The sequence below is a fragment of the Silurus aristotelis genome (genome assembly GCF_946808225.1).
Source record: "Silurus aristotelis genome assembly, chromosome: 9".
Classification (NCBI taxonomy): Eukaryota; Metazoa; Chordata; class Actinopteri; order Siluriformes; family Siluridae; genus Silurus; species Silurus aristotelis.
The window spans coordinates 28003017-28027923 of record NC_139582.1 but is presented as its reverse complement, the minus strand read 5'-3'; the positions used below and the strand labels follow the sequence as shown (position 1 = coordinate 28027923).

General features: G+C 42.0%; 3 protein-coding genes across 4 annotated transcripts; 1 reads left to right on the top strand and 2 right to left on the bottom strand.

The window, feature by feature from the left end:
* Nucleotides 1–2763: 2763 nt before the first annotated feature.
* Nucleotides 2764–4522, top strand: LOC310730694 (uncharacterized protein; the record flags this gene model as incomplete). The annotated part of the gene is made up of 6 exons (XM_083549754.1): nt 2764–3299; nt 3394–3651; nt 3849–3939; nt 4031–4085; nt 4161–4345; nt 4453–4522. The coding sequence occupies exons 1-6, from the start codon at nt 3026–3028 to the stop codon at nt 4520–4522; spliced, it is 933 nt and encodes a 310-aa protein (XP_083405880.1). The 5' UTR covers nt 2764–3025.
* Nucleotides 4523–9622: 5100 nt separating this feature from the next.
* LOC310731695 (sialoadhesin-like) lies at nt 9623–14469 on the bottom strand. 2 transcript variants are annotated; one of them, XM_083551487.1, is made up of 8 exons: nt 14278–14469; nt 13579–13905; nt 13260–13484; nt 11752–12093; nt 11447–11662; nt 10492–10585; nt 10328–10382; nt 9899–10248 (listed from the first exon to the last, which is right to left on the bottom strand). In XM_083551487.1, exons 1-8 carry the CDS (start codon nt 14321–14323, stop codon nt 10048–10050), a joined length of 1506 nt encoding a protein of 501 aa, XP_083407613.1. In that variant the 5' UTR covers nt 14324–14469; the 3' UTR covers nt 9899–10047. The 2 variants fall into 2 exon arrangements, with proteins under 2 accessions (XP_083407614.1, XP_083407613.1); XM_083551488.1 differs by lacking the exon at nt 13260–13484 and having other exon boundaries at nt 9623–10248.
* A 692-nt stretch (nt 14470–15161) lies between these two features.
* Nucleotides 15162–24895, bottom strand: aars2 (alanyl-tRNA synthetase 2, mitochondrial (putative)). Its single transcript, XM_083551486.1, has 22 exons — nt 23690–24895; nt 22220–22408; nt 21986–22131; nt 21505–21696; nt 21257–21401; nt 21036–21181; nt 20818–20926; nt 20411–20449; nt 20150–20264; nt 19784–19911; nt 19544–19688; nt 19273–19442; nt 19052–19165; nt 18827–18967; nt 18494–18631; nt 18104–18207; nt 17754–17862; nt 16338–16463; nt 16141–16251; nt 15977–16060; nt 15742–15855; nt 15162–15643 (listed from the first exon to the last, which is right to left on the bottom strand). The coding sequence occupies exons 1-22, from the start codon at nt 23936–23938 to the stop codon at nt 15446–15448; spliced, it is 3012 nt and encodes a 1003-aa protein (XP_083407612.1). The 5' UTR covers nt 23939–24895; the 3' UTR covers nt 15162–15445.
* Nucleotides 24896–24907: the final 12 nt, after the last annotated feature.

Genomic DNA, 24907 nt, shown 5'->3' with positions numbered 1-24907 from the left:
CCTTTCAGATGGAATTGTAAGTGTAAATCTAAGTGAGATGTAAAGCGTTCAAAATGTCCAGCAGGTGAGATCTCCTCCTCCCGCTTCCGATTCACTTTCTCTCTTCGACCAGGAAACAGGAAACTTCGACCAGGAAACACTGTGTAAACACACCTATAACACAGCAAAGTCTATTTATTTTTATAACACACAAACACACACACACACTTAACTCCACAGGAACAACAAAACCTGAAAAAAAAAAAAAGCCACATACATTAGGACAGGACAACATCAGTCCTGATCTAAGAACATTTATTTTACCAGCTGCTAACCTCTGTTCCTCACACAATCCCTCATATATTGTACCATTCTTTCTCTTAGAAACGAGTCCTCTGCAGCTTTGCACTGCTCACACACTGGTTTTGTTGCTAAGTGTCCCTTTGCAATGTGGGCTTGGAAACGTTTGACAGAATTCACTTTATTCGGGTTGCATGGCTTTTTCACAGCTATCCTTGATTTGGTCTCTGAAACCAGTCAACATATATATATACACATTCACATGCAATTTATGGATAAAATTCATTATTTTACTCAAAACATCCACACAGCATGATGCTGCCTTCGCCATAATTGACTGTAGGGATGGCAGCGGATGAAAGCTTGCCATTCAGGTCAAAAAGTTCAATCTTTATTTCATTAGGCCAAAGAATTTTGTTCAGGTGCCTTCTGGCAAACACCAGTCATGCTGTCATGTGCCTTTTACTGAGGAGTGATTCCATCTTGTCACTCTACCACACAGTTTTGATTGGTGGAGTGCTGCATGGATGGTTGTTCTTCTGGAAGGTTCTTCTCTCTTCACAGAGAAACCCTGGAGCTTTTTCAGTGACCATCAGGTTCTTGGTCTCCTCACTGACTAAGGACCTTCTCCCCTGCTATAGGAAGTGTCCTGGTGGTTCCAAACTTTTATTTACGGATGATGGAGGCCACTGTGCTCAATGCTGCAGTACAGATGTTTCTGTACCTCTTCTGTGCTTCGATACGATCCTGTCTCGGGGGTGTACGGACAATTCCTTGAACAGACTGTAAGGCTGTGTGGGGGAGTTTATCTTTCTATTTCTCCTGAGTGAAAGACAGACACAGTGACAGAAGAAATGACAATCTGAAGCAGGGTTTGAACCCTCACTGAGGCCTACAGACCAGACCACAGCCTAACCCACTGAGCCACCAGGGAGGACAGAGTGTCTTTTCGGGGGAGTTTATTTTTCTATTTGTACCGAGCCCAAGAACGACACAGCGACCACAAAAAAGACATCACCTCAAGCAGGGTTTGAACCCTCACTGAGGCCTACAGACCAGACCATGTCTTAAACCACTGGGCCAACAGGGGTTAAGCTTTTGTTTTATTCCCCTTCCAGCAGAGAAAAAATGATTGCTCAAGAAAGACACAAACATCACCAGAAGTACACATACAAACCGGGATCTGAACCACATCTATCTATCACCATTAGAGGGGTCCAGGTCTTAGCCCACTGAGTCTACCTGCTGCCACAATGACTATAAAGTGACAAGACTTGAACTTGGAGTGCTTCAAAGTGACAGGCAGGTGTCCCAAAGACACACAGATATAAGTACACACAATTTGTTACATTGTGGTGGCCAAGTACTCGGATGCTGGACTCGCAGATACACTCTAATCAATCACAGAAGCCAGAATTTTATGTCACAGTCACACAAAGATGGAAGTCTATAAGATGAAACACCTGACTTGCAGAAACTGATGTTTAATAAAAGCCTACTTCATACTTCATTTTTTTAGTTTTCAAATAGATTGTGCTGGTGTTTGTGCTGGCAATTGTAGCCTACAAATACAATCAAAGTCAACTGTTCTTTCTGTTTAGTACTTTGTCTCTCACTTCCACTGTTAATTTGGTTATAAAGTTTATATTTAGCACTATATTTTTAAATCCAATAGATAGCATGACAATGTATAGTCTATATTGCTTCAGTAGGGGAAAAAATTATGTCCATATCAGCTAGAAACGTGCTAGAAAGTGAATTCTTACACGAAGCACGAAAGACACGTGACCTAGAATGACCCCCACAGTCACACTGTGATTGATGCATTTCCAATCATCACCAGCAGAGGCCGGTCGTTCCTAAACTTGGGCACAACCACGGACTCTTGCGGGCTTTTTGGTTTCTCGCTATTTTAAATAAAACTCTGGGAGTAGAGATTTACACTGTGTTAATCCTGAAAAACACACAAAAAAGACATTGTATACACAATTTAAAAGAATACTGAGTACAACAGCTCTCAGTCACACACAGCACAGCAGCAAATATGTGTGAAAACCAAAAAAAAAAGAGCTAAATGGGTGCAGTCCACACTTCAGGATTTATACAATTAAAAGACTAAATAAACTTATACAGATAAAGAAGGTGCAGCATGTTAATGCATTTTGACACCAGTTGCAATAATTTATGTGGTTGCATTTAAAACCCTTTTTCTTTCATTCTTGTCATGTGAGTATTCATTTGGCCTCATCATATAATGGAACTCATAATTTCAGTGTTGAGATAGAAGTTGTTCAAATACTCAGAATAAGTCACCAGATGATGTCATAGAATGAGTTGCTTATTCAGTGTAATGGATCAGTTGTACATCAAACTGGATTAAGAAGAAAAATTATGCTATGATATTATGAAAAATAAAATGGCTTTATCTAAATAGAAAATTATAAGTAAAATTGCTGCATGTTAAAAAATTATAATAAAGAAAAAATAAGTTATGATCCATCACTGCAAATTCAGACTTTATATGCTTTACATTTTTATCCATCAAAAGACACAATCATCAGTAAGCAGGTAATGTTTAACAATGTTGTGTTTTTTTTAAAGAGTCTGTCATCAGGACTGAAACACTGATCTCACCAAAATAACTTTGTAATCAATTTCAAATAATATCTTCTAATCAGATGTTACTGTTGCAGGTGTTGGAAGAAATTGTTGGAATGTGACCTACACAGATAAAAGAGTGTGTGCTATGGAAGGATCTTCAGTGGAATTTGCTGGAATTTACTCACATCCCAGTGATCTGAGTGTTAATAAAGTTTTCTGGCATTATTTTCAGCCTCGTACAAGTATTGATCTGAAGACTGTAACACATGTTGCTAATCGAGTTGAATACAGTAAGAATAATCTAACTTTGAAAATAAACCAGCTGACAAAAGATGACTCTAGAGAATATTGCCTTAGATTCATTACTAATGATGGTAATGGTTTCTCTGGTAGACCTGGAGTGATTCTGAAAGTCACAGGTAATGACCTACACTAAACTGTCTCTAGTTCTGGTCTTTCTGGATCAATGTAAATCTATTACATCACTTTTCTGCATGTTTTGTTCACATTCAGTTCTGCAGGTACGAGTGAGTCAGTCTGCAGTGGATTCAGAAGAACAGACTACAGTAACGCTGAGCTGCATCACCTCCTGCACCCTGTCTAACAATCCCACTTACATGTGGTACAAGAACAGACAGCCTGTTACAAACAAACCCACCAAACACAACAAGCTCTACCTGAGCTCCAGTGAAGATGCAGGAAACTACTCCTGTGCTGTGAGAGGATCTGAGGAACTCTGCTCTCCTGAAGAAACTGTGACATTCAAACCAGGTTTGTTCAGGTGGCCTTTAATGTTCTGACAGTTATAATGTTCTCCAGCTACAAGAGAACCACATCAGAACAATATGTTAATAACAGTGCACACACACAGACAAGTCTATTTGGATCAAATTCAAATAGCAACTCAGCATTTTACTTACAGAGGCAAACCAACTCAACCACATTTTGCTTATGATTTATTTGTGAAGGTTCAGAGGATCACACAGTGTTAAAGCACATCATAATGGGACTGACTGCGTTCCTGGTAGTAACACTCCTCTCAGGAGCTCTGTGTGTGTGGTATGTAAAATGTACTGTGTTTGTTGTAAACATAATAAAAAAAAAAATAGTAATTTGCTTCCATCATGAACATGTGCTTGTGGTTTCTCAGGAAAAGAAAGTCAAGTTCAGCTAATGGCCACAGTGGCAGTGGTGAGAACGGACAGGTTAGTAAGGCTGAAAGGAGCAACTGTGTGATCATGTGACATTATTACATTAACTTATTTTGTTCTCAATTTCAGCATCACTTTGCCTCAGACCTCGTTGAAAGTGTTCCCTCAGACGATCAGGATAATGTTCAGTATGCCAGTGTTTTCTTTAAACACTCCCAGGCACCCAAACCTTGTCCAGACACCAATGAGGAAGATGATGTCCAGTATGCTGCTGTGAACATAAGAAGGAGCGCTGCTGCCACCCAGGGAGCAAAGTATTATCAGTACCACACTAATTGTCATTAGTTCATTAAGTAACTGTTTAGAAATGAAGACTCAATACAGTATTCCTGATTTAAGATCACCTCTTTTCATTCCACAGACTTGTAGCAGATGAAGCGGCTGATGATCCATCTCAGATTTACAGCAAGGTCCAGAAACGCCCCACTTAACCATGTAACCCATCATTAGTTTCTTTTCCTGGGAAATCTAAAGAGATGTTGTAACAGTATCATTGCTTCAGAAGTGTATTTAAATGCTTTTATAATAGTCTATGCTCTTCAACCTAAAACAATCTTTTGATAGGATCTTTATTTAAAATTGTTTTATATTCATCATAAGCTTTGATTAATATGTAATTGTTATTTTTTTACTTGCTGCCTATTATGTTCACTAGTGTAATCATTGTTTTAATTAAAATGCTTTTTTATTTTATGCTGTTTAACAATTAGATTTAAGGTTACTCTAATTTATTTATTTTCTGGTACGACAAACACATAGTTATTATAGTATGCCAAAATAAATGTATGTAAGTCATTTTTACATTACTTATTGGTTATACTTTATTTAAAGGATTTTTAAAAGCTTTTCATGGAACATCAACAGCCACAGCAATGGTGCTCGTCTTTGTGTAATGGGTATAAAACATGTACATGTATGTTATGAGCTCACTTTGATTGACCATATATTCAAACAATGGTGAGGAGTTGTAACATATGATAAAAGATTTGTGTAAAATACACTATATGTGGTTGAATTTTCGATTCTGGTCAAAGGTTTAATATAAATGAGCTCACTGTAATACATTATAGCGTCTATATTGAAAACTCTCAGGTTAATTACACTAAGCGTTTCAGCAGTGTACCCGAGTGACATCTAGTGGGCAAAGGTTGAAGTGCAGTAAAGATATTTAGAAGGTAAATTATGGAATTAACTAGCATATTATTGTTTCTCTTTTCCTAAATCTAACCCGAATTATAATTTTCTGAATTCTACACACAACCATAACTCTGATTTTGCAGTACTGTCAACCCCCTATAATTCGCGGTTTGGAAATCTGGGCTCTGAAAATTTGCGGGTTCTAATTTGTAACATAACTAACAGCAAGTTGCAGATTATTAAAAATTCGCAGGAATCTGCAGTGGGACCGGATGTTCAGGAATGTTAGGAATACCATTTTAAACTGTTTTCACTAACAAATTTCATAAAAGTCTTTAAAACACTATTGTATTATTTATTTCAATTGATAAATAAAGCATTTATGCCCATTACTTCATATTTTCTGTTGAGTATGCTTCAAAAAGGAACAAACTTACTGGTGTAATATCTAGATGAATTCACTAAAGGTACCATAGGGGCTGCAGGGGTGCGTCCAAAATTTTTCCGGATTTTCGGAACTCCAGGGGGTCTTAGAAGCGAGATCTGAGTAACCACTGTAATACAAAGATACTGTTGCTTCAACCAATCAGATTTCGAGTTGGCAAAACCGGGGCCATCTAGCAGGCATACAATAAAAGTGGCATGTTCATGTTCTTTGGTTGGATGGTCAGAGAACGCATCTTTAGCCAACTGCCCAAGCTATATAAAAATATATTCTTTTAGACTCAATGGCAGTATTTTTCAATCCACAATGGCTGACACAGGAGAAAGCATTTAATTTGGTTGCAGATATATTTACAAGGTAATTTTCAAAACAGACCAGAGACTGAATTGTGTTAATCAGGTTTCTCACATAAGTAATGGAATTCACTTGCTGCATGAGATACCTACCCGCAATCCTCTGTTATTGTGACGAGGAGGCAGAGGCAGATGATTTGGAATCCAGTTTTATTGGAGTTACATTGAAAACTAATAGACATATCCGAAAATCTAATCCAAAAGCAGAGTAGTAACAGGCAGGAAAATCCAATATACAAAAGAGACAGTCAGCGAAGCAATCAAATCCAAAATGGTTTTGTGTCAAGGAAGAGCACTACAGATGCGATATTTGCTTTGAGAATGTAGATAGAAAAATCTAGAGAAGGTCTACACTGTGTTTGTGGATCTAGAGACAGTGTACGACAGGGTGCAGAGAGGAGTTGTGGTATTGTATGAGGAAGTCAGGTGTGTCAAAAAAGTATTTGAGGGTGGTGCGGGACATTGTGACAGCAGTGAAGTGTGCAGTAGCAATTTAGAGATGGTCACAAATATAGAGAGAATTTAGAGACTGTTGCATCTTTGTTTTCACGGAACCGTTGCTCAGCGACAGAGTCCCGGACACCACCATTCAGCCAGATGGGCTAACCGTGTTTCGTGCAAACAGAAACGCAGCTCTGTGTGGTAAGACCCGTGGTGATGGCTTGTGTGTTTATATTAACACAGAATGGTGCAAGAACTCTGTGCTCGTCTCCAGCTATTGATAATCGCTAGTGGAGTACGTGACTAATATGCAGGCCTTTTTATTAACCACTGCTTTCATTGTTGGAATGTACATTCCTTCCAGTGCTAATGCTAAGGAGGCACTGTGTGAGCTTTATGGGGCTATTAGCAACCTGCAGATTGCTCACCCCGACAGACTTTATTATCGCCGGAGATTTCAACCATGCAAATCTCAAATCAGCGTTCCCTAAACGCCATCAACATGTGGACTTTGCAACGAAAGGGAAAAACACGTTGGCTCTTGTTTACACAAACATCCCCCATCTCGGCTACTCAGACCACATCTCTGTTATGCTAATTCGAGCATACAGACCACTCATCAGACGCTCTAAACCGGTTCTGAACCGACGACGATCTCATCAACTTCGAGGAGTACACATCATCAGTGACCAGATACATCAGCAAGTGCGTTGATGACATGACCATCTCCAAAACCATCACTACATGCTCCAACCAGAACCTGTGGATGACCTGGCTTTCAGCGCAGGGGACAAGAAGGCCTTAAGAACAGCAAGGGCCAAACTGTCCCAAGCCATCTGAGAGGCCTTTCTCCCAGATGAAAATCTTATGCCCAGTTTGAAGTGCAGAACTACATGGCGGCAAGGAAGACCACCCCTCCTCCCAATGACCAGGTACTCTGTCTATGTGTAGAAAACTCTATGCAGAGTTAACCCATGGAATTCCGCTGGACCAGACAACATAGTGCAGGCAGAGTGCTCAGGGAATTTGCAGAACAGTTAGCTGATGTCTTCATGGGCATCTTCAACCATGAGCAGTGCAATTGTTCCTACAAGCCTCAAGACTACGACCATTGTCCCAGTGGCAAAAAAGTCTAGAGTCTCCTGCCTCAATGACTGTCGAAGTGCTCCGAGAGGCTGGTCATGAGGCACATAAAGACCCAGCCACCACCCTTACTGTACCCCATGCAGTTTGCGTATAGGTCCAAACAGTTCCAGGGACGAGCATATCGGCACAACCCTCCATCTGGCCCCTCGCCCACCTGGACAATAAGGACACATGTACATCACCCCTTAGCACTTGATTGAAAAGCTGGGCCTGAACACCTCCCTCTGCAATTGGATCCTGGACTTCCTGACTGGGAAACCTCAATCAGTCCAGATCGGGAACAGCATCTCCAGCACCACCACACTAAGCACTGGGGCCCCTCAGGGCTGTGTGCTCAGCCCACTGCTGTTCACTCTGCTGACTCACAACAGTGTAGCAATGCACAGCTCGAATCACATCATTAAATTTGCCAATGATAAACCTCAGAAATAACAACAAGTCAGCATACAGAGAGAAGGTGTAGCCTGGTGTAGTACCAACAACCTGTCTCTGAACATTGACAAAACTGGAGAGATGGTTGTTGACTTGAGGAGAGCACAGAGCAGCCATTCTCCACTGATTATCGATGGATCCTCTGTAGAGATCGTCGAGAGCACTAAATTCCTTGGTGTTCATCTGGCGGAGAACTTCACCATTGGTAGAAGAATGCTGAGGATGGAGCCACCAAGCAGAAGAAAAAGAGGAGGTTTATGGATGTGGTGAGAAAAGACATGCAGGTAGTTAATTTGAAAGTGGCAGATGTAGAGGACAGGGTAGTATAGGGTCAGAAAATTCGCTGTGGTGACCCCTAATGGGAACAGTCGACAAAAAAAGAAGTGACTGGGTTGACTTGACAAACTATTTTAAATTGCCAGATGATTCAGAGGCTTAGCATGGTAGCTTGATATTTTGTGTGGAGAGCCATACCATCTGACTTTGTTGTTAGAGGGGATGGGGATGTCTTCAACCCGAAGCTCCTCTGTCTACCTGAGGCACACATGAGCCCTCTCTCACGTCCTAACTATTCGCCTGAGTTACTAGGACGTTGAGAGAGTACGCCCCCAATTGCACAACTGGAGGTGGCCACCTCCACTACAAAAGGGACGCTGATGTCTAGGTGTTGCAGGATACTGGCTGTGGTGAATCATCATTTCAATCCTTCAAATTTTTTGTTTTAGTGGAAAGCAGCAAAATCTGATGCACACTAGAATGTTAGCAAAGCAACTACAACAAGACTGACTTGGTCTGAAAAGAATAGGATCAAGGTCGCTACAAGGCTGATCAATGAACAGAGGCCGGCTTGGTACGCAAAAAATTTGAATACTTCGCAATGATGTTAGTGTGGACATGGTTTAACATTTTAAAATCAGGAAGTACTCAGTATTCAGGTGATTGTCCCCTCCGGTGGAGAGGTGGGGAAATTGCAGATGAAACTGTTACAGCTATACTTTGTTTCTGTATAATATTGATAGTTTCTATATTCATGGCATCATTTATCATGTGGAAGACCACTGAAGGCCAGGGTAAGAAAAGCAGACTATATAATATAGTGGTATATTATAATTGTATATACTGTATTTACATTGAACAATATGATGTATTTTTCACAGAATGGCTGTAAATCTACAGTATCAGACAGTACGGAATGTTGCATTTTAGCTAATTCCATGTCCAGCCAAAACTTTCCATGAGAGAACTTTTTACATTTCCTATTTTAACCAATGAATTTTTTCCTGATACAAAGATACATGGACTTTGGATCATGAAAAACTGACGTTACGTGATACGTTACGTCTACATTTATTTTGGAGGTTTTTATTAAAAGTTATATTTTTTTACTGGTTTGACCTTGAAGATGATAAACAGTTGTTGCTAACTTACCCTGTTCTTAATGCATCACTCAGTAACTCAGAATTGTACAGCAAAATGTTTCCATATTCATATAACCTGCTTTAAAAATGCTTTAGTAATTGCTTTTTTCTTTGTCATTTCAGGCAAAAAAAAGAATATTTACGTAAAACATGTTCATTCCCAGTTCACTTGTGCTGTTTTCTTTTGTCAAAACATAAAAAGTTAATTACTGCATTCAGAACTGCTAGAATTAATTTTTTTTTATTGCAGTAAAATGTTTTTAGCAAATTATAGCGGATATACAAGCAATTTTTTACACTTTGATTTCGAAAAAAAACTCTTAGAAAAGGTTTTGAAATCATACTATGTTTAGTTAATGACAAATATTTTAGTCTAGAAGTACAGTATAAAAAAACAGTAATTGTATTATTTTTATGGTAAAAAATATATATTTTTGTGGAGATTATGAAACAAAGTATAGTAGGATGGTGTATTTGGTAAACACTATAATACTGTAAATGGTCATTACATAGAAGTCTGTTTCCTTGTACCTGAGAAATGCTGCTTGTAGTAATAAAAACTGTCCAGTACAAATCCCTAGACTTCACCTTCTGCTCATACTGAACATCCTTTTAACCCCCGTGCATTTTTTCACAGTAGCGTACTGAACATGATCTTCATCTGTGGTGTCTGGAGGAAGAGACCCTTCTTGAATGTGTGATCGTTTAAAATCAACACTGGCATAGTGAATGGTATCCTGAGCGTCTGGTGTGACTCTTCCTGCGAGGTATAATGCAGACTGACGCTGAAAAGGAGAACACAATCCAGGTTTATATTTGAACACGCCATATGATCAAACATTCGCTCTTTTGAACCGCACTCACGTGTTCACTCTTCGCAGGGCTGCTATGGACATTAGCTGAGCTCGTCTTCCTCGTCCTGAAAAACGGCAACAGCACGTTCACACTAGATGCATACTGGAAGAGTCCAGATGCATATTGGAAGAGTCCAATTATGTTAAAAACATATTATTCGGAAAATTACGTACCACATGCACAGAGCTCCTGAGACGATTACTGTTACTGCCAGAAAGACAATCAGTCCCACTATGATGAGCTTTAACATTGTCTTTTCTTCGGAATCTTCACAAACAAATCATGAGCAACATGAGAATTTTTGTACCTTTCGGTACTTTCTTTTAAAGTTTGGATAAGACAATACAGTAAAACCCTATTGTACGAGCAACTCATAGTATTATTTTGCGAGCAAATTTCGAAGGCATGAGCAAACCCACGCTGCCGGTTCCCCGCTTTCAGCGGAGGGTAGCATCAGTCGCTAAGTTGATGACGTATCGCTCCGTCGCTCTCGTTGTTCAGTGCAGCAAAAACGTACCTTTTTTTGTGTTATATTTTTTTAAACTAAAAACCCCATTGAAACCAAGAAGGAAATAGTGCGAGCGTGGTGCGCGTCTCACAATCACAATCAACCACAACCACATGGGTAAGTGTTAAATTATGTCTCCATTACGGTAATTTGCGGTGTATTTGTTTATTAAAATAGGCTATAAAATACTTTTTAAGTGCAGAAATAAGCGATCGAATGAGATCTGGGAACGGATTAAATCACTTTTACATTCATTCTTATGTGGAAAATTAGTTCGAACGTACGAGCAAATGGACCTACGAGCAATTTTCAAGAAGGAATTACGCTCGTCCAACAGGGTTTTACTGTATTGTTGTGATAAAAGCCTGGGTTTAAAAATCCTGTGCCCCTTTCTAACAAATTGGTTTGTAAGTGCTTTAATTTCAATCTTTTATGATTACTACAAGTGTAGGCTTTTTGTTGATCGACTAAATAATTATTTTCACAGTAGTGCACAATGTCAAAATCCCCTAATAATTCAAATAAAATTTAAAAAACCCAATGGTCTGCTTTTTTTTAGGAGAATCTAAGAGAATAAATAACATCTGATTAAGCTGGAGGAGAGTAAGATTCACACTCACACACCGGAGATCGGCGACTCTCATGGCCTTCAACAGCACAGCTGTACCTGTCCACACCACTGACCTCAGCTACAGAGCAGGAGGCAGATGTACAGTCAGACACACGCTGTCCGTTCTTGTACCAGATGTAACTGGGGTTGTTAGACAGAGTGCAGGTGGTGATGCAGCTCAGGTTTATTTGTCCACTCCCCGAGTCGGGTACAGTAACCTTCAGACCTGCGAATATTAAACTCAGTTCATTATTTTCATCTGCTTCCTCTGCATAAATGTAGTTAATAAAACATTTAAAAGAAATGTTCCATTACCTGTGACAGAAACAGAGACTCCAGGTTCACCGGTGTAATCACCTTGGTCAGTGTAGAATCTGAATCTGTATGTTTGAGCGTCTGTCTCTCTCAGGTTAGAGATGATAAGACCACAGTTATTCTGGGAGTTCTGTGTGTACTGGACTTTGCCCTGATACTTCTCATTCCCTCTCATATCCACAGGCTCATCATCAGCCTGCTTTTTAATGAACCACCCAGATTTTGTCACTGTGTGGCCTGCAGGATGTTTATAAGCGCAGGAGAGCTCAATCGATGTGCCTTTCAGAGCACACACATGCTCACGAGTGTAAGTCACACCCCAACACCCTTTTCCCAGTACACCTGAAACACAGAAGAATTTAAATGGCAGCTATGATGCAGGGATTGAACTCAAGACCTTCTGAGTGGAATTTTAACATCCTAACCACCGAGTTACAACTTCCCGACAATTTCCTGTGTGTGAATAGAGAGTGGAGCTGGGGAAATTAAGTGGTAAATGATCACACACCTGTAACGTAATTTGGGTTCTCTGTTTGAGTAAACGGCAGAAGGGAATAAAAGAGGAGAGATGAGAGACAAGTCCCCTGCTGATATCCACAAGAATCAACATCTGCCCTCATAGAGCTGTGGACCGAGAAGGAACATCGCTTTCTGGCCCTGCTCTACGCCCAGGTAGAGGACCAACAGGTGTTCTGTTGCTTGGTCAAGCAAGAGAGAACTCCAGCTGCAGTCCCTGCAGCCATGCCCCATACCACGCTCAGCGAGATGAGTCCACATGATGACACAAGGCTTTCATCAAGCTGCTTGAGCATGGGGCTGAAGCATGGCGTTGTCCGGATTTAGAGCTCAACTCATGACCCAACAGATTCTGTACTCTGACCTGAAGCTGGCAAAAGTTTGCAACAGGATGGCTAAACCCCTAGGCAGCACTGCAAACCCAGTCACCCATTCACATACACACAGCAGGACACAGTCCCTGCTCCAAGGTCATGGGGCCAATTCCCTTTAAACTGGTATCTATACAACTGGTGCATGAGGGATTCCTGCATCTACTGGTGGTGTGGAGAACCTCAGCATTTCCAGGACAAGTGCCACATGATGGAGGTAGTAGTCTGGATCCCAGATGCACCACATGCACAGTATGGTATGTTGGCAATTTTACCATTAGCATCTTGTCATTATATTTAAATTAGTTTGATGATCTAATTATTTGTGAATAGAAATACAGACTTGTATCTATATAAAGATTCATCATTGCTTATGTATATTCACTAAATCTTTGAGAATGTAAGAGAAATTTTCTTAGATAATATAAACTCTGAAAAGACTAAAATAACTACAGTGTTTTTATATTATTGATTCGATTATCACGACCACTGATCTGGCAAATAACAGCAAATGTTCCCAGATCATATAGTATCCCGTAAGCTCGATTTATTTAGTGTCTTATAAAGAGATTTTACATTTTAGTGCATTTGCTGCCGAGGGACAGACTGAATCTAACTTACACGTCGAAGGAGATCGGTGTGAACTCTCATTCACTTGACAGGAGTAGCTGCCTTCATTAGATGGACGTATGGGGTCAAGCAAAATGGAAGCACTGTGTGTTTTTTTTAGTAATTGGTCATCTCTGTACCAGATAAAACGGGATGTGCTGAGAGTGCAGGCGGAGTTACAGATCACTTCCACTTCTGTATGTTCTAAAAAGTCTGGATCCACTTTCACCTGCAAGTCTACACAGTTCACACCATGCAGCAAAATTCTCTTAAGTACAGCATACCTGAAATATGTGATTCATATACAATTTTGTGTGCGTTTGTGTGTTACCTGTAACGGTCAGATAGACCCCAGATGGGGCTGATATCCAGACACTTTTTTGTGGTTTAAATCTGAAGTTATAAACTCCAGAGTCATTCACACTCACATTGCTCATTGTGAGCTCACAGTTAGACTCCTGGGTACTTACAGACACTCGTCTTGAATATTGTGGATCTTTGTTCAAGACTAGAGGTTCTCTTTCAGAGCTCTGGACTCGAAACCACTCTTTCTGTTTGGCATTGGGTTTTAAAAATCGACAGGGAATTTTTACTATAGATCCAGTAACAGCACAGAGATTCTGAGAGGAGAGTGTTACACTGTGCTGAGCCTGAACTCCTGCAACACACACACACACACAAATCTAAACACTTGATTTACACACAGAACTGTATATTATTCATAAATATCATAAAATCGGTCATTTGTGCACTATGGGTATTGTGAAAACCACACAAGGAACTGATCAGGTAGATAGTTTAAGCCATGCACTTAAATATTATTAAATCTTAAACTGGAATTATGACACATTGTGTGTATATATAATATATACATATATTTTACATACATACGTACATACATACACACACACACACACACACACCCCAGTATCCAACTCATATCACAAGCTCTTAAAACATTGAAAGGTTGCACTATGTGCTGTCAGTCCTGCAACACCACATAAAACATTGCAGAAATATATCAGTTTACCTGTCAGTAACATGAAGATTGCTGCTACTGTGATATTTCCTGCCATTCTGGAGAACGTTGCGACATCAGCCTTCAAACCCGACCGATGTTTTAGATGTTTGGTTTGAAAAATCTTGGCTAAAAATTAAACTTAGGAACCCACCTTACCGTCTCGCCACTCAAAGCAAAACTCTTGCGAGCTGCACTATGATGCAGTTCGGATGATGGATTTTTAAGAACTACAGCGACATGCGAGGCTGAGGAGTCTCTTCTCTTTTATTTGATAGATTGTAGACTTTCCACTCATACTCTCACTTCCTTCACAGACGTATCTGACATTCACAGACGTTCTTTTTCTGGCTCTTCTTTCACCTTTAGCGCTGCAAAATCGACCGTGTCATCTTACTCCACCTTTCTCTGAACCATATTAAATATATGCATGCTTGAACAGTGCCAAATCACTACTCATCACACACTTATCACAGGTGTTGATTGCTCACTAAATTGTGTCTGGTCAATATGTTAACATGAGTTTCTTGTAGGTAAGATAGGAAGCTACTGCAGAAGAGGCTTAGAGTTTAAAATCACTAGTTATATGAGGTCCTTCATTTTGATGGTTCAAAAGTTTTCCAGTATTTTCTTTGGTGATTCATTTATGAAAAAAAATGCTTACTAAGATTATTGCAGTCCATCAATATATGTTTGAAGTATCCAGCAGGAATTGCCTCCTTTTTAAAAATCTCTTGAAAGGAAAAAAGGTTCTTGAGGTACTTGGTGTTGAAAACCTTTTTTTTTTTTTTTAGAAAATGTACTCGAACAAGATAAAAGAAAGGTCAGTCTTTCTTGTGTACATCATTATATTCTGCTGTCTAAATGGAAAACAACAACATCACCACCACCACTTCTGGAGAGCCAAAAAACAATTTAATAGATACTATGACACCTGGTAAAACCCCAGAGAAATGAATAGGCCTTTTAAAACAAAGACATAACAAGCAACAAGCTTTCTACAGTTTATGTCGATTCATTCTCTCTTCTGATTGGTCCGAAAGTGCATTAATATTCCACAACAGCAGATCGGACCGGGCGTTCAGCCAAAACGCACGTCTCAAGTTTATCTTAATTGCTGTGGTATAAAAGGAATAACACACTGCAGGATGTGTGTTAACGGCACACCCGCATTCGGTACCTAACGCACAAACCCGGCATGTGAATGGTAACGTTTGCTGTGGGCAAACTCCTCCGCCCAGCGCAGTGTTTCCAAAAGGCTGCGAGAATCCGCCGCTATGCCGACCCCCATAGCGACGATCGCAGAGCCGCCCGCGTTCCCGCCCAAGCGGTTGCAAACAGCCAGAGCCCATTCGTTGGCGGAGATGGCAGTCTGGCCCTGTGTATATAACACACACACACACACACACACACACATTAGATTCTATGTCTGTACACCTCGACGTAGTTCTTTATTTTGAGTGCGTTTTTTTTTACCTTAGGCACCTGACATGCACAGAGCACTTTCCCTGACGGCTGAAGGTGAGACAGGAGCATGACCAGTGTGTGAGGAACGCGATCACTCACTTGGTTTACGGTTTTCATCACCACCTGCACAATTTGTTTAATACATCAATAGATGGAAGATTCGAATCTCCTGTATTGTTTAATAAAGGCGAAAGTGTCGAATGTTTGTGATTCTCTCTAAAATATTGAACATAAATCTTCTTACAGATATGGAGTCGGTATCCAGCGTGTCCACCAGAACAGCTTTATCTGAGTGTCTGCTCAACACTTCCTGTGCCTTAGCAACTGCCTATGGAGTCACACATACAGGTCTTTCAAAATAAGTTTGTGTACCTATAGGCCAAAAAAAGCAAATTGAAAAATGTGTACCTCTCTGACTTCCAGTTTGCGGACGGTGGTGTTGGTGCTCCTCTGCAAAGCCTTTAGCCCCGTCTGGAGCTCTCTCCTCTGCCACTGTGGTATAGGTGTGTTCTCTACAGCCTGAACACACACACAAACACACACTTAAGGAATGGCTTGACAATTAGGAGGACCATTATAGAGAAAAAGGGGCGGGGCTTACATACATCTGTCAGGAGGCCGACATCTTTAGCGAGCCTCAGCGCAACTGGGAGAGAGGGGGCGGGGCCAGAAGTGATGCGAGCCGCCAGAGAGTCTGCATCCTCCAGCAGTGCTTGCCCCACCTCCCGAGCCTTGATGAGTATTAAAATAAATCAATAAGTGTATACAAATGTTATACAAGTTATATATATGAATATACTAGCAATAACCATTTTAGTATATCTTCCCAAGGGACAATACTATAGAAATGAAGGATGGATATATTTTGGAGTAGTCAATGTGCAGCTTGTATAGCAGTATAGATTTATTGTAACAATAACTCCATGATTGTCAAAATAGCTGGCAACAAAAGTGAATTCATACTAAGTGATAACAGCTGTACATCGTGTAACCATGCAAAGACACATGATCTATTCATCATGTTCATGTTTTGATCTGCTTGACAAGGCCATACAAATTTGCGTATCTTGTATTTGAATAGTTAAAGGAAGCTTCTTCTGAAGGTGGCTAATAAGAACGCCTGCAAACAGTTTGCTGAAGACAACCTGTCCAAGAGCATGACTTACTGAAACCATGTCCTGTTTTCTGATGAGACTTAAAGTTAAACTTGTTCGACTCAGTTCGAGATGTGGTGTCCAGCGTGTACGGCGACACCTTGGTGAAAATAACCAAGAAAATTCTGTTTTGCCTACAGTAAAGCATGGTGGTGGTAGCGTCAAGGGCTGCATGATTGCTGCTGGTAGTAGAGAGCTACGATTCGTTTTGGGGAAACATGGATTCCAAAATGTACTGTGCCTTCTGAAGCAGAACATGATGACCTCCCTTCAGAAACTGGGCCGAACATCAGTGTTCCAACATAGCAATGACCCCCAAGCACACCACTAAGATAATTGCCTTGCTGAGGAAAATGAGGGTGAAGGTGATGGAGTGGCCAAGAATGTCTCCAGACCTGAACCATATTGTTCACCTGTGGGGATCCTCAAGCGGAAGGTGGAGAAGCGGCATGTGTCTAACATCCAGCTGCTCCGCGATGTCATTATGGAGGAGTGAAAGAGGATCCCAGCAACAACCTGTGCAGCTCTGGTGAATTCCAAACCCAGGAGGATTAAGGCGGTGCTACATAACGATGGCGCTCACAGAAAATATTGACACTTTGGCCACGGTTTTGACACGTTCACTGAGGGTGTACACTTTTGTTGCCAGTTATTTCGACAAAAATGGCTGTATGTGCAGTTCTTTTTCAGAGGACAGGATAAAGTATAAATTCGATATACTTTCAAGTATATCCAATTTTCATTGACAGACAGAAAGATAGACAGATCGATCGATTGACAGAGTAACCCAGTATTAACTTTTAGAAACATCAATCAGATCAGATTAATAGCACTAAAAAGACACAGGCATTCGTTTTGTCTTTTTACTTTTTTGGCACCGTCTCCAGTCACAGCTATGATGCGGCTGATTCCCTTCACCATCTGTCGCTCAGACACTATCACAAGGTCTTCGATTCCCCCAGTCCTCAGCAAATGCCTGTATAAAAAAGTAGGGAGTCTACTAATAAAGATATGTTGTTCTACTATTTAAACCCTATTTTAAACTAATATAGTAGTATAAACGCTATTACCCTCCGTTTAACTTAAATTATTTCAGGGTTCGCACCATTATTGTCACTTCCACTCAACATTTGTTGATCATCAGTCATTTCTTGGACTTGCATTAGTGACGGAGTCTTTCGTCATTATTATTTTTTAAATCCCAGATTTAGTCTTACGTGCCGCAGCAGAGCTCGACAGAGGTGCGTTTGTGTGGATGGCCACTGAGCAGCTCGGATACATGAAGGCCCACAGACACAACACGAACCGGGTCAGGATACACCTGAAACACAGAGGGGTAGATCTCCTACACAAACAGGCCTTCTTGATCTGCGGTTCACACAATTAAGAGTGAGATGATGTGACGTGGCCTTGTGAGTTACTGTCACATACTTTTTAAAGCTAAATCTAAACATAATCAACCATAAACGCTAATTGTGACAGGTTCTGCGTACGTTGCACCAAATGTTCATAGTGGTCCGAAGCATCCGAAGCAATAAGCCTGTAGTAGACAACCCCCTGGATGAAAATTCTACCAGTTTGGGGATAAAGCACACAACTCCATTTACCTCATCTACAGTTCTCAGTCCTGCAATCTGACTGGCTTGAGCTAAAGGCACTTCCTGTGTGTGGACCAGGTCGTTCTGTTGGATGATGGTCTGGATCATCTGCTCCACTTCCTGCAGTTGTGATGCACTCAGAGAAGCCTGCGCACACATGCATATAAATATTACATGTATTTGTAGTGGGAATTTATTTTTTTTTAGACCTGCCCTTTCCCTCTAAATCTCACTTTAATTCTCTAGAGGTAACACAAGTGTGGTGTTTCTCAGCACCGCTGCTACTATGTCAATACGACGCATCAAAACACTACGGAGACCGAATATTAACCAACAACCGACCTTGGAGCTGAAGTCGAAGCGCAGCCGATCCGCAGTGACGTGCGAGCCTCTCTGAACGACCTCCGACCCCAGCAGCTCTCGCAGGGCAAAGTTGAGCACGTGAGTGGCCGTGTGTTTGGCCATGCAGGCTAGGCGCTGAGCCTACGCACAGAACGTGGTTCACTCGATTACATCAAGATCGCGTAAGCACAGTTCTTCGTGTGTGTGTGTGTGTGTATGCAGTACCTCGTCCACATAGAGCTCCAAGTGATCTCCTGTTCTCAGAGCGTCAGCTGCGGTGACCTCGTGGACCACGTAGCCTCCGGCCACACGTACACTATCCACAGGGAACAACACGTCCTGAAAACCCCTTACACATTAGTAAATATCTTAAATGCAGGTTGTATATAGGTTTCTGCTGCACTGAAAAACTCCTAATGAATATAACTTGCAGTTGTAAGTGATACCTGCACGCCATTCTTGGTGAAGTAGCCAGTGTCCTGCATCTGGCCACCCTGCTCCGCGTAGAAGCAGGTTCGGTCGAGCAGCACCGAACACCGCTGGCCTTCTGTGACCTTCGACACCAAACCCTGATCGTTATACAGCACCAGCACCGTGGCTCTACATGGAGGGAACGCTGACACAGACACAGTTGCAGAAAAGCAGCAGCAAGTAAATATTATTTTCACAAGTTATTACACAGAGCAGCATCTATTAGAAATCCACAAGAGGAAGTACCGTAAGTTCCGTCATGCTGCAGGGTGTAGCTGTATTTCGGAGAGTCTTCTGTGTGAGGAATTCCTCTCCTCTGCAGCTCTGCGAGACTCTGCAAGTCCGAAAGGAGACCTCGTTCCTCAGCACCCCCTTCAGCCTGACTCTGTAACTACAACACACCAAGATATCAACGGGTGGCAGCCTGGACGATCAACAATCGCTAATGGGGTTTGATTTGGTCGAGCTGCGTGTTTGCCTAAACACCTTTTCGTGTTCAGCTGCGAGCCGCCCCAGTCCACGTTTGTCCACGGTCATGTTGCGCTCCTCCAGCATGAGGTCGATGAGGTCGAGCGGGAAACCCAGGTTCCTGTGCAGGGACCAGGCCACGGCAGCTGGAGAACGAAGAAAAAAAGGAAACGAGATTTAGGTTTCAAGATGATCAAGGCTTTTTTGGTTGGCTCAGGATTATTAAACTATAGAAATAGACCCGAAATCTGAGTGTCCACCAGGCAATCAGAGAAGCAAATACTCTATTCCACTAAGGGTGTATTACTAAACTTGAAAACAAACACAACAATGCCAGTGGTATAAAAAAAATAAACTGGCGTCACAGAACCACCTTACAGTTACCTGGAAACTCAACAGCACTTTCTTCCATCTTCTTCAGCGTCCTCTCAATCACTCTCCGTCCCTGCTTCAGGGAGGAAAGAAACTGCGCCTCGTTTGCATTAACGATTTCCATGATCTAATGACGGGTTCAAAGAGAAAACATATTTGGACACGCATATAGCAGAAGCGGACATTCTTTAAAAAGCGAGTCCTCTGTGAAAAGCAGTTACACAGAGGATCAGAGTGAAGGCTCAGCCCTTTCTCAAATTCTCTCGCACTCACCCTGCCGGTTTCGGCGTACAGCTCGGGATAAGAGTCTCCCTGTGAAGTCAGAGGAGAAGACGGACAAGACTTGACTCGAATTCTCAAATCTGATTGGTCAAAAAGCGTCGGTTCGCCAATCACAGGGATATTGTTTCAATAGTAGCAGCTCACACATTAACCGATTTTAAGCAAGTCTCCACCTCCCACTTTAAGCACTCACTTGGACAGTGTCTCTTTTTTTGTTTTTTAATTAAACTTACAAACAACAGACGTAACTGTGTAACTTAGAGTGTAACTCAGAGGTAAAAAGACCTAGAGTTGACAAAGTGTCACTGTGGCTGCTTACTCCGTACTCTACCGTTACACCCCTAATTTATTGATGTCCATAGTGTTATTTTCTAAAGAGCTGAATTATGGGGACTCACCAGGATGTGGGCCACAGTGGGCACCAGGCTCGCCAGCGCACCCTCAGGAGCCTGCAAGACCTCTGTGCAGAAGCGCACGGCTCGGCGAAGTATGCGCCTCAAAACCAGCCTTAAATAAAAAAACAAACACGACACAAAATGAAACACAAAACTGAGGAGATAACGAGGACCTGAAATGGGGACATCCTTTGAGCTGGTGCTCAAATTATTGTTCTTACTCTGCCCCACTCATCCCGGGATACACCCCATCAGCAATGCACACGCACAGCGTGCGAATGTGATCGGCGACCACGCGGTACGCCATGTCCACTCGGCCCTTATCGTCCTCGCCCATCCTTCCTGCGTAGGCGTCGGCTTTGCTAACCTATCACAGGACACACTGTTAGCTTAGACATTCCAGATCATTTGAGGTACAGACTTTATTACTGCTGACAGAGACCTTATGAATCTCAGAGAGCAAAGGCGTGAACAGGTCCGTGTCGTAGTTGGAGCGTTTGCCTTGTAGCAAAGTGACCAGTCGTTCCAGTCCCATTCCGGTATCCACACTGCACTGGGGGAGAGGACGCAGGCTTCCATCACCCTCCCTACACACACACACACAACAGGGTCACAACCTGGTACTACTTGCTCCCCCTTTCCCTATTATTGTAAATCTAGATGGATGAATAGTATTTAGTATGGGTTTGCCTGTTGTACTGCATGAACACCAAATTCCAGATCTCCACCACGTCCGGACTGTCCGCGTTTACCAAAGGTGCAGCATTCCGGCCGCCGATGTGGTCGTAGTGGATCTCGGTGCATGGGCCACAGGGCCCAGTCTCGCCCATTTCCCAGAAATTATCCTTCATTCCGAATGGAAGAATGTGATCCTGGTGAACGCTGGGAAGAAAATCTCAAGTGAACAATGCCCCTGTCATCATAAAATCATCTATCCTGTTACTCATCCCAGGACCTTTCAGCACATTGAGTACTGCTTGTCCTGAATAAGTGAATAAACCTCATTTCTGTCCCATGTCCCTTTCAGTGGTCACCTGTTCTACCGATACTGTGGTATATTTTTTATAACCTGGACACCGTTCACCTGCTGTTGTCAACAATTAACCAAGTCCGGACCACTGAAACACAAAGTAAAAAGCACACGGCAGTCTGATCTTTTCATTACACGTACCCGAGGCTAAGCCAGATCTGTTGTGTCTCTCTGTCCGCAGGCAACCCGCTCGCCATGTCCCCCGCGAAATAGGACACGTAGAGGCGCTCGACCGGGATCCCGTACACTTCCGTTAACAAGCGCCAGGCCATTGTACAGGCTTCTACCTAAACACAATGGCTACAGTTTCAAACTGCTTCTAAAAAAAAAGACCACTCTAATTACAATTAGTTCTACTGAATTGGTCGGAAGTACCTTGAAGTAGTCTCCGAACGACCAGTTGCCCAGCATTTCGAAGAACGTGTGATGGTACACGTCCCTGCCCACGTCCTCCAGATCGTTGTGTTTTCCGCCAGCGCGTACACACTTCTGAGTGTTTACCACACGCCGGTACGTGGCCATCTCGCTGCGGGGGTCAGCACAGCCCAGCAGCATTGGCTTAAACTGAACAGAGGAAAAACAGCACAATCGCCAACACGAGATCAGAGTCTGCCATCGTCTCCAGGAGTCAGTCTTTTCTCTGTTTATTTTTTTTATCATCATCTGTTAAATTGTAATTCCAATTATCAGAAATTGTGCAATATTTGGCAGTTCTTGTGCCTTCCTGTTTCCTTGGTGTAAAAGAATGAGGTCGCAAGTGTATATAACCACAGGGGGGGTTACATGTCACTAGTCATATGCCATGGACAGGACAAAGATTTTAAAACAGACCGAGGGTTCAAGAGGTGCCGTTTTTGAGAAACCACAAGGCAACAGGCAATGCTGAGGACTGTAGACTCTGTGGTCTGCCAAGAAAACTGAATGCAGTAGAAGAACACTGTTTGCTTCCATTCAACAATGGAGGATGTCCAGCAGTACCATCAGCAAAGAACTGGTGGAAACATGGGGGTGCAACCACGTCGGCCATAATAAAAAACCATAACTCCAACATGGAAACAAGGCTAAGAGACTTAACTCTGCACGGAAATATAGGAAATAGGGTGCAGTAAAATGGCAGCAGGGGCTCTAAACTGATTAGACAATAGAGTTGTTTGCCAAAGAGCTGGACAGCAGTGCAGTAATGAGTTTCTGCAGGGCAACAGTGAAGCATGGTGGAGGTTTCCTGCAAGTAGTTGGAGATTTGGTCAGGATTAATGGTGCAATCTGACCGGCCCTGAATTCACTATGCGGCAGGACAGCGACCCCAAACATACAGCCAATGACTTTAAGAACTAGCTTCACTGTGGAGAAGAATACGGAGCCATGATCTCAACGTCATTGAGTCTGACCGGGATTATATGAAGAAACAGAAGGATTTGAGGCTGCCTACATTTACTGGTGATCAGTAACTTGGAACTTACCTGCCAAGTTCCCCCAAAAACTGTAAGAATATATATTTTTAATTATGTATACACACAATATTGCTGAATGTTCACAGACTCCAGGTGTCCACTTTTTTGGGAAAATGGTCCACTAGACTTTTGCAAGGAGCAGGTGGGCATTTGTGTTCATCAGCCACAAGAGTGTTGGTAAAGTCATTGGTGTAAGTGAGAAGGTCTGGGGTGCAGTCAGCAGTCCAATTCATCCTAAACGTGTTCAGTAGGGTTGAGATCAAAGCTCTATAGAAGACCACTCAAGATCTTCCTCTCCAAAGCATGTAAACCAGATCTTCATGTACAGCTTTGAGAGTGATGCACATTGCCTGGGTAAAATGTATAAACATTTAGACTCTCCTGTGTATCTGACCTGATTCATTCCCGCGTTGACGAACAGCAGACTCGGGTCTCCCCTGGGGCGGACCGGTGAGGACGGGACAACCCTGTGTCCATACTCCTGCTCGAAAAAGTCCACAAACGTCCTTCTCACGCGTTTGGCCGTAAACTCCGGAGTGTGTGACAGCGCCGAACATCTTCTCACACTCGCCCACCAAGTCCTCACAAGGACCGAGTTGAAACGCAAAACGCCTATGCGCGCCGCCATCTTGCTTGTTGACATGGGGCGGGGACATGCCAACTAAAAAAATCAGTACGTAACTAAATCCCGCCTCTTTCCACTGATTGGCTAGTAAACTGTCCTATTGCCTGGCGGGCTGCTGCAGAATGAGCCAATCATGGAGCTTGAAGTGAGTCTGAAGGCGTAATCAATATTAAAGCTAAACATTAAAGAGTGGACTTTCGGTTTCACAATTAAAGTAAATGAAAATGTTGAATATGTTTTCACGTATTCAAATATTAAATACTAAAGCATTAAATCGTTGTGCAACAGGTGATGTGTTGCACTGAGGGTATTCAATATGTGTAAGTAATGCAAGTGGAAACTCAATGAATGAGAATACAGACAGAAAAATTAGATAAACATACAGATAGACAGAGAGATAGATATTGAACGAGATAAGATAGATAATTAATCTAGGGAGAAATTAACATTCCGAAGAAGCACAGAAAGCTAAAAAAAACTACTAAGAGCACTTAAGTTAATAATATACTGAATGTCCCCAGTGAGGCCGTACTGCCCCACACAGTGGGCTTTATAAACTGTAAATTCATTTTGCATATCAACCCTCAAAATGGATAAAATAAACCAACTGGGAGATCTAAACAATATAAAAACATAAGTGATCCTGAGTTTGAAGTATCTAAATTAAACGCCACCATGTCAACTATTGTTCATGTTCTACTGTAAAATAATTCCGTAATGTTCTGAGACTTGGACGAAATGGATCTGTAAATGAAGAACGATAAACAGAAGGAGTGCGTTTATATACAGCGAAGATTCAGCACCGCTCCTCTGGTATAAAAAGATAATCGATCAGAATCAAGAATTCAACAGAGCATGGAGAAGTCGTGTTCACACCCGAAACTTTCAAAGTGCTGTCTGATATAGGAATGTTTTTGAGGAAGGTTTTACACCAATACAAAAAAAGGACACAGGAAACGTCAACAGGTGCAAAATAAACAAAACCCA